General features: G+C 33.4%; 1 protein-coding gene across 8 annotated transcripts in view; it reads left to right on the top strand.

Moving 5' to 3' along the window:
- The window catches only part of khdrbs3 (KH domain containing, RNA binding, signal transduction associated 3), a 218,038-nt gene that overhangs the window by 143,445 nt on the left and 59,593 nt on the right, over positions 1–15,000 (top strand). For 7 of the 8 annotated variants that reach the window (XR_015516400.1, XR_015516398.1, XR_015516395.1 and 4 more), the window contains exons 5-6: positions 69–208; positions 3,387–3,573. Coding sequence is in view for 2 of the 8 variants with exons in the window: in XM_087295295.1 (XP_087151421.1) it covers positions 69–208; positions 3,387–3,573 (327 nt within the window). In the remaining 6 variants the exon portion in view is untranslated. Of the gene's footprint in view, positions 1–68; positions 209–3,386; positions 3,618–4,301; positions 4,673–15,000 lie in introns of those variants that run through there. The other variant, XM_087295296.1, reaches the window with a different exon arrangement.

Below are 15,000 nucleotides of genomic sequence, written 5' to 3'. Positions count from 1 at the left end.
TGATGTTTATTACACGTTACAGCTCATTAAGTAGCCGCCGTATGTTTGTGTGTGTGCGTGTGTTATAGGACTACAATGATGAGATCAGGCAGGCTCAGCTACAGGAGTTGACGTACTTGAATGGCGGTTCAGAGGACGCCAAAGTCCCAGCGGCGAGAGGCAAAACCACCACACGAGGACGAGGAACATCAGCGCCGGGAACACACAGGTACCACAGGCCTCCTGAAAGTATTGCACTCTCATTGGTATTGGGTAGTTTTTTGTTACTATGAAGAACCAAAATGAAGGTTGAGACACTGTGTACTGCAAAGAAAATGGTGTAAATTTACGGTAAAACACTGGCAGCTGTGGTTGCCAGAAATTTACTATAAAAAATACAAACAGTAGAAATGTTATCAAGTTTGCGCTAGCAATAATTATTAAATTTACCGTGAAAAAACTGTAAGCTGTCGTTGACAGAAATCTACCATTAAAAATACAACAAATAGACAAATAAACCATTTTTATGCACTTCAGTTTTGATATTTTGAGCTTTTCGTGAACTTTTTTTTAAGTCTAATGAGAGGAAAGCATCCAAAACACACTTACTTCTATATTCTTTAGATTTTCACTGAGACGTAGTTTGTTGCTAGAAGGGAGTTAACGAGAAATGTTAATATTATTTATTAAATTGACCAACAAATTATATTTTAAATTGTACTTTATTAAATAAAATTTTTAATTGTATTTTAATTGTACAATTAATTGTTTTTATTTTAAAATATTTGTGTGTAGTGTATAGCTTATCTTGTATATATATATATATATATATATATATATATATATATATATATATATATATATATATATATATATATATATATATATATATATATATATATGTGTGTGTGTGTGTGTGTGTGTGTGTGTGTGTGTGTGTGTGTATATATATGTGTATATATATGTATTTATATATATGTGTGTATGTATATATATACACACACACACACACACACACACACACACACACACACACACACACACACACACACACATAAGATAAGCTATACACTACACACAAATATTTTTAAATAAAACATTTTATATATAAATGTAAACAAACATTTGCATCCATCTGTGTATTTTTATATATACACATAATAAATATGCGAAGTACACACACAGTTGTAAATACAAACTTTTATTCTGAAAGCAAAAGCAAATAGTTTGACAGCACTAGTGCATACATAATTTGCCTGATTATATAAAACATGTTATACTAAAGATTTTGTGAAAAAAATTTAAAAATGTAAAACATATTAAATTTGAGCCGTTTATTACTGTTGAAAGCAGTGTTTTGAATTATGAATTAATTAAAAAGAAATGTTTTACTCTCATATATGAAAAAACTACAGAATTTGAAACTATTAATTAATTAATTAAATAGTCCTTCATTTGCATATTTAAACAAAATGCTAAAAAACTTGTAATGCAACAAATGTTAGCGATAATTATTGTAATCAATTGATTGAGAAATATATAGTTATAACTATTAGTTTTTACATGCAGTGTCTTGACTCACGGTAAGTTATTGGAAACATGCCCAGGTTGCACCTCAGCTGCAACCTCCTAATACATGCAGCACGATGAACATAAACATTTAAGTGTGTCAAAAGTGGATCTGTTCAGCAGAAGATTGTGTTCTGGCTTGGAAGGCAAAAAATGAAATGTAAGTGCGGGCCGAGGGGGAGAGGGAAGGGTGGACAATTGCGCCCAGTGTGAGTACACCCTTAATATCCATAGATAGTCTAGTGGAATAAAGGCCCTTGTATTTTGGAAATTTTCTTTCTAAAATATTATTTTTACTGATGCAAAAACCTTTATTTTAGAGTCTTTCATATTTCAAACATCTGAGAAAAGCAGGAGGAATGTAAACAAAGCCTATTAACTCTGTGTTTTATTCACCTTCATTCTTCATTGGAGTTTTTTTTCACTGTTTAATGAGAAACGGATTTGAAACTCCGCTGAGAGTTTAATGCAGTGTAACTGGCAGATTTTATTCTCACTCGGACTGGCACTAATGTCATTTCCTCAAATCAGTCTCGTTTTCATCATAGTTGGAGAGGAAAATTCAATCAAACCATTAAAGTAATCTTCCATTAGAGGATAGAATATAATCAGCAGCGTATTGTTATTTGGTAAATGAAAGTAGACCAGACTGTCTGTCTGTCTGTCTCTCTGTCTGTCTGTCTGTCTGTCTGTCTGTTAGTTAAAGATTTTACGATTTTAAAAGGAAATATTATATTAGTACACTCACTACTTTTCAAAAGCAAAAATAAAAATAAAACTACAACAATACTTTTATAGATCTTTTTTGATTGAATATAAAATAAAACAGTGTTATGAAATATTAATTTAATTTTAAAATAGGTTCTCAATGTGAATTCTTATGACAATTTGTTTATTAAAATATAATAACAATAATATAAATTATTATTGATATTATAATTCTTCTTCTTCTTCTTCTTCTTCTTCTTTTTCTTCTTCTTCTTCTTCTTCTTCTTCTTCTTATTATTATTATTATTTTAATATTAATAAAATTCTTAATAATACAATAATACCAATAATAATAAGTTTTAATTATACATTGTTCTATTATTATTAATAGCAAAAATAAATGCATAAATAATAATAATAATTATTATTATTATTATTATTTATTATTATTATTATTTTATTATTATTATTATTATTATTAATAGTGTTTTTATGATTAATAATAATGTAATAACAATAACAACACCAAAAATATTACTTATTATTATTATTAATAACAGTAATAAAAATATATAATGCTAATATTGCTAATATTAATAATGGTAATAATAATAATAATGATAATAATAAAAATAATAATATGTTATTATTATTATTATCATTATTATTATTATGATTATTATTATTATTATTATTATTATTATTATTATTATTATTATTATTATTATTATTATTAGTATTATGTGGGCGACACAGTGGTGCAGCAAGAAGGTCACTGGTTTGTAGTTAATAATAATTATTATTATTTATTAATTTTTTATTATTAATGCTGTTGTTGTTAATATTACTTTATTATTATTATTAGTAGTATTATTATAAAGTAATATGAAAGCACTGTTCATATTTATATGCATGTAAAAGTAACTTAATCTAAGCTTTACAAATTTACGTGAAACATTTTTTAATGTCACTAATTAGATTTTTTCTGTATTATATATATATATATATATATATATATATATATATATATATATATATATATATATATATATATATATAAAACATTCATCTAAATTTTTATGTAACGTTTAATTTTTGCATTTAAGTTTTCGTTTTCATTGTATTTGCAGGACTAGAGGGGGCGTTCCTCCTCCTCAGGCTGCGGTCCCGCGAGGGGCAGCGCCAAGAGGAGCTCCGCCCAGTAGAGTCCCCTCCAGCAGAGGAGTGGCCGTGTCCTCACGGAGAGCACGAGGAGCTCCGCCCCCACCAGGATACAGGCCTCCCCCTGCTGTTGTGCAGGACACATATGGAGAATATGTGAGTAGCTCAAACATCTCTTTCTGTAGGTGGCACTCTAAGACGTTTTAGTAGGGTAACACAGGGGCTGTGTCAAAATTCACATAGGCTGCTTCCGAAATCACATACTTACCAACTGTATAGTATGTGAAAACAGCCTAGTAGGAGCCTAGCAGTCATATGTCAAACAGTATATGCGAGAAGTACCCAGATGACCTTCTACTACTGATTCTGAAGTGTGTATTCGCAACACAACTGATGCTGGTTGATCATGTCAAAATGGCAGATGTAGTATGTCCGAATTTCATTCATACTACACACATTGATACTATATAGAAAGTACTTTTCTAATGGTTGCAAAGTAAATTCAGATTCAAGTGTTGTACATACTCAAGTATTAGGCGATATAGAAAGTAGCTATACTATTTAGTTGGCGATATGATTCTGACAAGATTTCAAATTTTGCGAATGATGGATGATCATGTTAATGAGACACTGGATGAGCCACTCGGCCATGTGCAAGCCGCTTTAGAGTTATTTATTATTTTTTACATACTTTATTACAGCAAGTGAGGATCCAAATGCAGGGTTTATTATACAGAGATGGTCAGGCAAGCAATCAGGAGCAAACAGATGTATGTAGGCAAATCCGGAGTCGTGGTCAAATAACAGGCGGATGGTCAAAAGACAGGCTGCAGACAGGGTAAAACAAACAAAACAAAGCAAGGTTCAAAAGCACGGAAGGCAAGGCAAGGAAACGCATGGTAATGTTCACAAACAGTATAACAAGTATAAAAAGAGAACAGCAGTGAGAGTCTCAAAGTGAGCCGTATATATTTGTGTGTAATCAGCTGTGTGAATGTAATCAATAGAGACTAGGAGCAGGTGTGTGTGTGTGTGTTCCATGACAGGACTTGTAGTTCATATTGAGACCGGATTGTAGTTTGTGTAAATGTGAGTGTTCTCCAGCGATCTGAGAAGGTTAGATTGTTGGTTATCATAACAATTTTTCCTATTGTTTATTTGAAAGATTTTTTTAAAAAGTTTGCGTTAATTTAATATGTGTTTTTCATTTATATATAACTGATATACTATATTATATATACTATATTATAGTCTTTATAAAATAATTACGTTTCAGTCATGTTAACTTGTGAAATTTATATTAGATTTTTGCATAATTTATTATTTTTTAAACATATTTTAAGTTTTATTCATTTTAACATGTTTTTTTAATTCATTTTTTTTTTCTGTTAGATTAGATATCTTCACTTTACAACCACTGGCGTCTCTAAAAACATATACATGTTTATATACATATTATTTAAAATTGTTACATTTTCCACCTTATAATAGTAATCATTATTATTATTTTTTCATTTTATTTTGTCTCTAAACTGTTAAATTTATTTACTTAACCTTAATCTATTATTAAAAATAATCTTTTCTATCTGAAATAAATTTTTTTGTTATAAATAGATTTAATTTAATTTAATTTAATTTAATTTAATTTAATTTAATTTAATTTAATTTAATTTAATTTAATTTAATTTAATCTAATTTAATTTAATTTAATTTAATTTAATTTAATTTTTTTTATCTTATTTTATTTTATTTTTATTCATTTTCTTTTTTAGCTTAGTCCCTTTATCAATCTGCGATTGCCACAGCGTAATGAACCGCCAACTTACCCACCATATGTTTTATGCAGCGGATGCCCTTCCATCTGCAACCCATCTCTGGGAAACATCGATACACACTCATACACTAAGGACAATTTAGCCTACCCTATTCATTTTTACCGCATGTCTTTGGACTGTGGGGGAAACTGGAGCACCCGGAGGAAACCCACGCTAACCCGGGGAGGACATGCAGACTCCACACAGAAACGCCAACTGACCCAGCCGAGGCTCGAACCAGCGACCTTCTTGCTTTGAGGCGACAGCACTACCTACTGCGCCACTGCGTCACCCGGGTTATTTTGTTTTGTTTTGTTTTGTTTTGTTTTGTTTTGTTTTGTTTTGTTTTGTTTTGTTTTGTTTTGTTTTGTTTACTATTCCGTAAACTTTTGTAAACTATTCTGTTTAAATTTATTTATTTTTAAAAAATCAACGCATGAATCATAAAAGTCAAGAATGTCTTAAGATTTGTCCACCCGCCTCTGACACAATTACAGATTTCCTCAGCTTTGAGTTTTAATTCATCAGAGATGCAAAATAAGCACTTGAGATACACTGAGCTTATTTTGACTGTGGTCCAGCGCCGCGTCTCCGAGCTCTTCTAACTCGCTTGTGGCGTATTTAACAGATGGCGGAGGAGCCGGCAGAGGTGGGTACGGTTGGCACGCTGCCCTGCGGTGCCCGTATCTAACCGTATCTGACAGGTTTATTTAGGGGGCGCCGTTCCAATGCGCCGGGGTCACAGAAACCACTCCGTCTCCAGCTGTTCCCTATCGTTTCTACAGCCTCCGAACACACGTCTGTGTAGGAACCTGAAACACACAAGCCAAACATCTGCGAGATGATAAATCTGAGGCTGTCACTGACGATCAGTGTTTCTGTGCTCCTCGTCATCACAATGGAAATGGAGAAGAAGAAGAAAAAAGGGCTACTGACTGGGCTGCGGGAACAAGTTATGAGATTTATATATTTCCCAAATGATGTTTAACAGGGCAAGGAATTTTTCACAGTATTTCCTAGATTATTTTTTCTTCTGGAGAAAGTCTTATTTGTTTTATTTTGGCTAGAATAAAAGCAGTTTTTATTTTTTAAACCATTTAATGTCAATATTATTAGCAATATTATTAGTATTATTATCTCTGTGGCAGGAGTGTGATGCTGTGACCAGCGCAGGCTTATTTGTGCAGGCCTTCAGCATCTGTCTGCTCTGGGTTTTATGTGTAGTTTTAAAGAACAACACATATGGAGTGATGCACGCTCATCATCTTTGATATAGTTAGTGCTGTTGTTGCTAAAATGCTGTTTTTCACTGCAAAATGCTAATTCTTGCAAATAGCAAGTTAATTTATATTGGAAATATTCAAATAGCAGGCTAAACATGCTAGCAACATGCTAATACTTGCTAATAATGTGCTATTTTGTGCTCACAACATGTTATCATGTTAATTTATGTTAGAAACATGTTAGCAATGTAGTTTTTCGCTACAAAATGCTAATTCTTGCTAATAGGAAGTTAATTTGTGTTAGAAACATGCAAGTAGCAGGCTAAACATGCTAGCAACATGCTAATACTTGCTAATAATGTGCTATTTTGTACTCGCAACATGTTATCATGTTAATTTATGTTCGAAACATGTTAGCAATGTAGTTTTTCACTACAAAATGCAAAATCTTGGCAATAGGAAGTTAATTTATATTGAAAATATTCAAATAGCAGGCTAAACAAGCTAGTTCTGTCTAATAACATGTTTATCCATGCTTGAAACATGTTAGTTTATGTTAGAAACATGTTAGCAATTTAGTTTTTTTTATAACAAAATGCTTATTCTTGCTAATAGAAGGTTAATTTATGTTCAAAAATATTTAAATACCAGGCTAAACATGCTAGCAACATGCTAATACTTGCTAATAACATGTTAGTCCATGCTTGGAACTTGTTAATTTATGTTTGAAACATGTTAGTAACCTGTGGTTTTTCACAACAACATGGTAAGTCTTGCTAATAGGAAGTTAATTTATATCGAAAACATTCAAATAGCTGGCTAAACATGCTAGCTGCATGCTTATTCTTTTTAATAACATGTTAATCGATGCTTGAAACTTGTTAATTTATGTTAGAAACATGTTAGCAACGTAGTTTTTTTTTACAACAAAATGCTAATTATTGCTAATATGAAGTTAATTTATGTTAGAAATGCAAGTAGCAGGCTGAACATGCTAGAAACATGCTAATACTTGCTAATAATGTGTTATTTTGTGCTTGCAACATGTTATCATGTTAATTTATGTTAGAGACATGTTAGCAATGTAGTTTTTCACAACAAAATACTAGTGCTTGTTTATATTAAGTTAATTTATATTGAAAATATTCAAATAGCAGGCTAAACAAGCTAATTCTTTCTAATAACTTGTTTATCCATGCTTGGAATATGTTAATTTATGTTATAAACATTTTAGCAAAATGTAGTTTTTTTTAAAACAAAATGCTAATTCTTGCTAATAGAAGGTTAATTTATCTTTAAAAATATTCAAATAGCACGCTAAACATGCTAGCAACATGCTAATACTTGCAAATAACATGTTAGTCCGTGCTTGGAACATGTTAGCAACCTGTAGTTTTTCACAACATGTTAAATCTTGCTAATTGGAAGTTATTTATAAGCATGCTTATTCTTTGTAATAATGCGTTAATCGAAGCTTGGAACATGCAAATTTTTTGTTAAAAACATGTTAGCAACATGTAGTTTTTCACAACAATATGCTAATTCTTGCTAACAGGAAGTTAATTTATGATGAAAATGTTCAAAAAGCAAGCTAAACAAGCTAACAACTTGCTAATTGTTTCTAATAGCATGTTAATCCATGCTTGGAACATGTAGTTTTTTTACAACAAAATGACAATTCCTGCTAATAGGAAGTTCATTTATGTTAGAAATATGCAAGTATCAGGCTAAACATGCTAGCAACATGCTAACAATTCAGGAGGGCTAATAAATCTGACTTCAACTGTATGAGGAGCAAAATTATATTGGACAAGGACATTCATAACATCACATATATGAGTTCTGGACCAAATGAGAGATACAATCCACCACCGGCTCCTTAATTATGAAGCTAAACCCAAGTGACAAGCGGTTTTGATTGTGGAAACAGAGGTTTTGCAGATACAGACTGGGATAATACCCGGTGTAATGCTAATACTGTAGTCCTCTGCAAATACGGAGACTCGGGTATCCCAGCAGCCCTCCAGAGAAAACAATGGCCTGGTAAATTACTGCGTATTAATTATAGAGGGCTAACAGATCCACCCATTACACTCCCATACATGCCTGCAATCAGATTCAGGGCCTTTAAAATGCATTGATTTGCCGTAATCTGATCATGTTTTCAAATCACATACAGTAAGAGACAAAGTTAGCGCTGCACTGTTTAATTCCAGATACAGATATTTGGGTCAGGATAATAGTATTGAGCTTAAAATGGTTTAAAAAAAAATTAAAACTGTTTTTATTCTAGCCAAAATAAAACAAATGAGACTTTCTCCAGAAGAAAAAATATTATAGGAAATACTGTGAACATTTCCTTGCTCTCTTAACATCATTTGTTAAATATTTGAAAAAGAAATCACCGGAGGGCGAATCATTTTGACTTCAACTCTATGCGTCCGCTGAGCCGTTTTGATTCTATCTTCACCTTTTATTTGTTTATTTATTTATTCAGATCTGAAGCACTTTTGTGACATGCAGACGTGTGTGAAGGTTGTTTTTTTTCAGTAAGTGGCCACACTTCAAAAGATATTTCTGAGCCGCAAGTCTTCAGCTGTAAATGTGTCCATTTTTAGGGGCCGTTTGACAGGTTTTGTTGAAAGTGTAGTAGTGAGGAGAGACTGACGGATCTGATTAGGTTTTAAATCATCGTAACGCTCAGGTTCTTGATGGAAATGACAGTATCTTAAGCTGCAGGGTTGTGCAAATTCTGCTTTTTACATAAAATACTGACAGAAGTAGTATTTTTAGTGATGATTTTTCATGAAAAAAGAGAAGACTGCATTACTGTTACAATTTTTTTTACAAGAAATTTTTTTTTTTTATCTATAAAGTTGTGCACCAGTGACACGGTGACTCGGTGGTTAGCACTGTCGCCTCACATCAAGAAGGTTGCTGGTTAAAGTCCCGGCTGGGTCAGTTGTGGAGTTTCTGTGTGGAGTTTGCATTTTCTCCCCGTGTTGGTGTGGGTTTCCTCTTGGTGCTTCGGTTTCTCCATTCATGCTTCATATCACTGTATGATGCATTGAGTGTATGCTTTACTAAAAAGATAGGTCTTTAGTCGAACTCTCTTATTTACATTTATTTTCCGTCGGCTTAGTCCCTTAATCAGGGGCCGCCACAGCGGAATGAACCGCCAATTATTCCAGTATATGTTTTATGCAGAGGATACAGCTGCAAGCCATTACTGGGAAACACCCTTACACACTCATTCACACACACACACTAATACACTACAGCCAATTTAGCTTATTCAATTCCCCTGTACCGCATGTCTTTGGACTGTGGGGGAAAGCGGAGCACCCGGAGGAAACCCACGCAAACATGGGGAAAACATGCAAACTCGACACAGAAATGGCCCAGCCGAGGCTTGAACCAGCGACCTTATTGTTGTGAGGCGACAGTTCTAACTACTGAGCCACCGTGCCTCAAATGACTACAGTAAGTTTGACAGTATAGTACAAAACTATAACAAAAAGTTTTCGAGCCGACAGTTACATCTGCTAATACTATTAATAATATATAATATTGTCGACACTTTTAAGATGAACACAGCCTGCGTTTATTTGCGCGTTTGCACCGACGTATCGCACAAGTTGATTTGATTGGAAAATAAACACTAACCTCCGGATTCTGTTCCCCGAAACTTTCACAGTGTTCAAACTGAGTATTATATCTAATGAGAGAAGCATTTCTTATCATATAACAAGCAAGAGACAGAGCATGAAATTCCATTAAACGGATAATGTCGCGCTGCTTCCGCCTCAGAGTTTCAGTATGACTGCCGAATGCCCACAAATCACTTCTGTTTATGCAAATGTGGCCAGAGCCCCATGATAGCTGTGTGTTTATGACTTCCATCTGCACTCAGCGTGATCTCTGTGGCAGGAGTGTGATGCTGTGACCAGCGGTTTATTAGCGCAGGCCTTCAGAATCTGTCTGCTTTGGCTTTTATGTGTAGTTTTAAAAAACAAGATGGATGGAATGACGGACACTCATCAAACTTTCATATAATTAGTGCTGTTGTTGCTAAAATGCTGCAAAATACTACTTCTTGCTAATAGGAAGTTAATTTATATTGGAAATATTCAAATAGCGGCCTAAAGATGCTAGCAACATGCTAATTCTTTCTGATAACATGTTAATCTATGCTTGAAACATGTTAATTTATGTTTGAAACATGTTAGCAACATTTAGTTTTTCACAACAAAATGCTAATTCTTGCTAATAGGAAGTTTTAAATATGTAAATAATAGGCTAAACATGCTAACTCTTGCTAATAATGTCATAACAGTGTTATTTATGTTAGAAATTTGCATGTAGCATGCTAAATCTTGCTTATAAGAAGTTAATTATGCTTTAAATATGCAAGTAACATAGCTAGTAACATGCTAATTGTTGCTAATAAGATGTCATTTATGTTAGATTTTTTCAAGTAGCAGGCTAAACATTCTAGCAACATGTAATTTTTGTTAATAAGAAGTTAATTTATGCTAGAAATTTGCAAGTAGCAGGATAAACGTGCTAGTAAAATGTTATTTATTGCTACTGAAAGTTAATTTATACTAGAAATATATAAGTAGCAGGCTAAACATGCTAGCAACATGCTAAATCTTCCTAATAACTTGTGCTTAACTCTTGTTAGAAACATGCTAGCTTGCTAATTCATTCTACACGTGTAATTTTTCATAGGAAAATTAGGAAAATAAAATTATTATTTAAATAATAACTAAAATGTGTTTTGTATCAGGTAGCTAAAAACAATCACTCCCTACATTATATTGTATTACCTTAAATTATATGAGAAGTCATGTGAATATTTAATATTTATTAAAGTTTATAAAACTTAAATTGTGTTGACTTAAACTGCTAGACCTTTAAAAGCTAACAATGATAAGAAAAATTTATTAAAAAAGAAAACAAAAATCAAACTTTAATAAAGACTCCGACAGTACTTAAATAAATAATGCTAAAATACAAAAAAATTAGACATAAAAATATTAATGCATTTAAATGTTGCAATAATTTATGCAATAACACTTTCATCTGATAATAAATGCGAATATTAAGTTTGTCATATTGAAATCATACCTTTTTATTTCTCAGCTAGACGTAAATCCAGCTGCTTTCACCTGCCTAATCCAGACTCTTGTCCTCTCCCAGTGATTTCCTCTATTCTCTCTGCCAGGACTGTGGATAAAAATGGCAACAAGGCAAAAATATCCCATCATACTGTTGTTGTGCTGTAAATTGCATGCTCATATTTGTTAGGTGTTCAGTATTGCGAGAGAGTGAAGCATCTTGGCAGTCATGAACCTCGTTTTCTAAGCTGTGAAACTAAGAAATGTTCCAGAAAACCCAGCGACTGGAGCTGAAATGAGTAAGTTAGTCATGTGTATTTCATGTGTGAATACCTTGTATTGCTTACATTGTGGGGAGCAAAGGTCTTCGAAAATATAGCAATACCAGTAAATGTTGACCTTGTGGGGACATTTTTTTTTTTAGCAAAACGGCTCATAAATAATGCTAATAGATTGTTTTCTGAGTACTAATTTTGGTGGTTTACAAGGACAGTTTTTTTGTATAGTGACATAGTTGAAGTCAGAATTATCAGCCCCCTGAATTATTGGCGCCCCTGTTTATTTTTTGCCCTGATTTCTGTTTAATGTAGGGAAGATTGTTTTAGCACATTTCTAAGCATAATAGTTTTAAAAACTTGTTTCTAATAACTGATTTATTTAATCTTTGCCATGGTGACAGTAAATAATATTTTACTTGATATTTTTCACGACACTTCCATACAGCTTAAAGTGACATTTAAAGGCTTAACTAGGTTAATTAGGTTAACTAGGCAGGTTAGGGTAATTAAGCAAGTTATTGTATAGCGATGGTTTGTTCTGTAGACTATCAGGAAAAAATTTAGCTCAAAGGGGCTAATAATTTTGTCCCAAAAATGGTTTTAAAAAAATTAATAACTGCTTTTATTCTAGCCGAAATAAAACAAATAAGACTTTCTCCAGAAGAAAAAATATTATCAGACATACTGTGAAAATTTCCTTGCTCTGTTAAACATCATTTGGGAAATATTTAAAAAAGAAAAAAAAATCAAAAGAGGGCTAATAATTCTGACTTAAACTGTAGGTGTGACATTAATTGTACTTATTTATGATGGTTTACGGGGACACACAGGTGTCCTTGTTATTCAAAATCTCTAAAAATCTTACATAAAAAAAAAATCTTACTTTTTTTTTTACATTAAAAAATGTTTTTAATTAAAATATGAAAGTTGAATTTAAGGGTAGGGCCGTTTAGTAAGCTTTTTTTTCTATATAAAATACATTACGCCTATAGAGAGTCCCTGTAAACCACCAATACCAACGTTTGTGTGTGAGTGTGTACATGCGTATGTATGTATGTATAATTTGTTTGAGAAGTTTTACAAGTATTAAGAATCAATTTTAGTACTTTAGTCAAATTTTGGACGAATCATAACTTATTAGTGAAAACATCTATACATAATTTTTTTAATACGCAAATATTTGTGCGTGCACATGTTTAGTGAATGAGACCCAGTGTTGTCTTCACATGTTGACAACATGAAGCAACTCCTCCAGTCTCAGATATTACTACAATGTTTGAGTGTTAAAGCAGACGTGTTCATGTCAGCCAATGACCACCATTGATAAATAATATGCAAATTTATAATGTAGGTTTTTGCAGAAAGTCAGTCAGGGATTTCTTTCAGGCTATTCAGAACTGATTCTCTGTTTATCCTGCACTGAAACTTCATTAAATCTCTTATATTCTCATATAAACAGTTACATCATTTACTACATGGATGTACTGGCATTGTTAGTAGTGGAAGTGTGTAGCATGTCCATGTTTTGTTAACCTGGTTAAGTGCGTGCGTATGTGAGAGGTTTCTTGGCCTCTGAGGGCAAGTCTTATCTTCTAACAACCCGTCTTTTAGCCGATTGTGTCCGTTCTAGCAGAACAATCACCTGAGGAGCAGAGCTGCCTGTCTCTCATTCAGCGTCCGAGGTCTGTGTGTGTCTGTTCATGGTCCTGTTATTCCTCATGTCATTACTATACCACAAATAGAGCAATACCTGTCATTTTTGACCTTGTACAGAAATTGTTTTGGTCTGTATGAGGGAAAAGGCCCAGTAAATCATACAGCATGAAGTATTTTGAAAATGTAAAACTGCTAAGTGTTTTCTGTGAATGTTGGGTTTGGGGTACACTCTCAGAAATAAAGGTAGAACATTTTTCACTTTCGTTAACAAGTCCTTAAAGGTACCTGTTAATACCTAAGAAAGTACAAATCTGTACTTTTAGGGTGCTTTCACACTTGGTTCCATTGCCTGGACCGTGCCCAAGTTCGATTGTTCCCCCTTGGCATCTTCTCGGTTGGTTTGTGTTCACACTGTCTTTTTTCCTTCTGAACATGCGTCATCGAGCTGCTGTTCTGTTTACGGCTGTTGCTAGGTGACGGTCACAAAAGCAAATCGTCGAAATGGAAAGACGTCCGCACATCGCGGTCATTCTGCTTTTACTGAATGTTTTGGTTTTGGACCGTACTATGATGTCAAACGAACCCGGGTGCAGACCAAAAGTGCTAGTGTGAAAGCACCCTAACAGGTCCTTAAAGGTACCTATTAATACCTAAAAAAGTACAAATCTGTACTTTTAGTACAAAAGTGAACCCTAAAGGTGCTAATGTGCAGCTGTAAAGTACAAAAGTGAACCCTAAAGGTGCTAATGTGCAGCTGTAAAGTACAAAAGTGAACCCTAAAGGTGCTAATGTGCAGCTGTAAAGTACAAAAGTGAATTCTAAAGGTGCTAATGTGCAGCTGTAAAGTACAAAAGTGCACCCTAAAGGTGCTAATGTGCAGCTGTAAAGTACAAAAGTGCACCCTAAATGTGCTAATGTGCAGCTGTAAAGTACAAAAGTGAACCCTAAAGGTGCTAATGTTCAGCTGTAAAGTACAAAAGTGCACGCTAAAGGTGCTAATGTGCAGCTGTAAAGTACAAAAGTGCACCCTAAAGATGCTAATGTGCAGCTGTAAAGTACAAAAGTGCACCCTAAAGGTGCTAATGTGCAGCTGTAAAGTACAAAAGTGCACCCTAAATGTGCTAATGTGCAGCTGTAAAGTACGAAAGTGCACCCTAAAGGTGCTAATGTGCAGCTGTAAAGTACGAAAGTGAACCCTAAATGTGCTAATGTGCAGCTGTAAAGTACGAAAGTGCACCCTAAAGGTACTAATGTGCAGCTGTAAAGTACAAAAGTGAACCCTAAATGTGCTAATGTGCAGCTGTAAAGTACGAAAGTGCACCCTAAAGGTGCTAATGTGCAGCTGTAAAGTACAAAAGTGAACCCTAAATGTGCTAATGTGCAGCTGTAAAGTACAAAAGTGCACCCTAAAGGTGCTAATGTGCAGCTGTAAAGTACAAAAGTGAACCCTAAATGTGCTAATGTGCAGCTGTAAAGTACGAAAGTGCAC

This window comes from Danio rerio, chromosome 19, assembly GCF_052040795.2.
Source record: "Danio rerio strain M-AB ecotype USA chromosome 19, GRCz13ab, whole genome shotgun sequence".
Taxonomy (NCBI): Eukaryota; Metazoa; Chordata; class Actinopteri; order Cypriniformes; family Danionidae; genus Danio; species Danio rerio.
The sequence above is the reverse complement of the archived record's forward strand: the minus strand, read 5'-3'. Positions and strand labels throughout refer to the sequence as shown.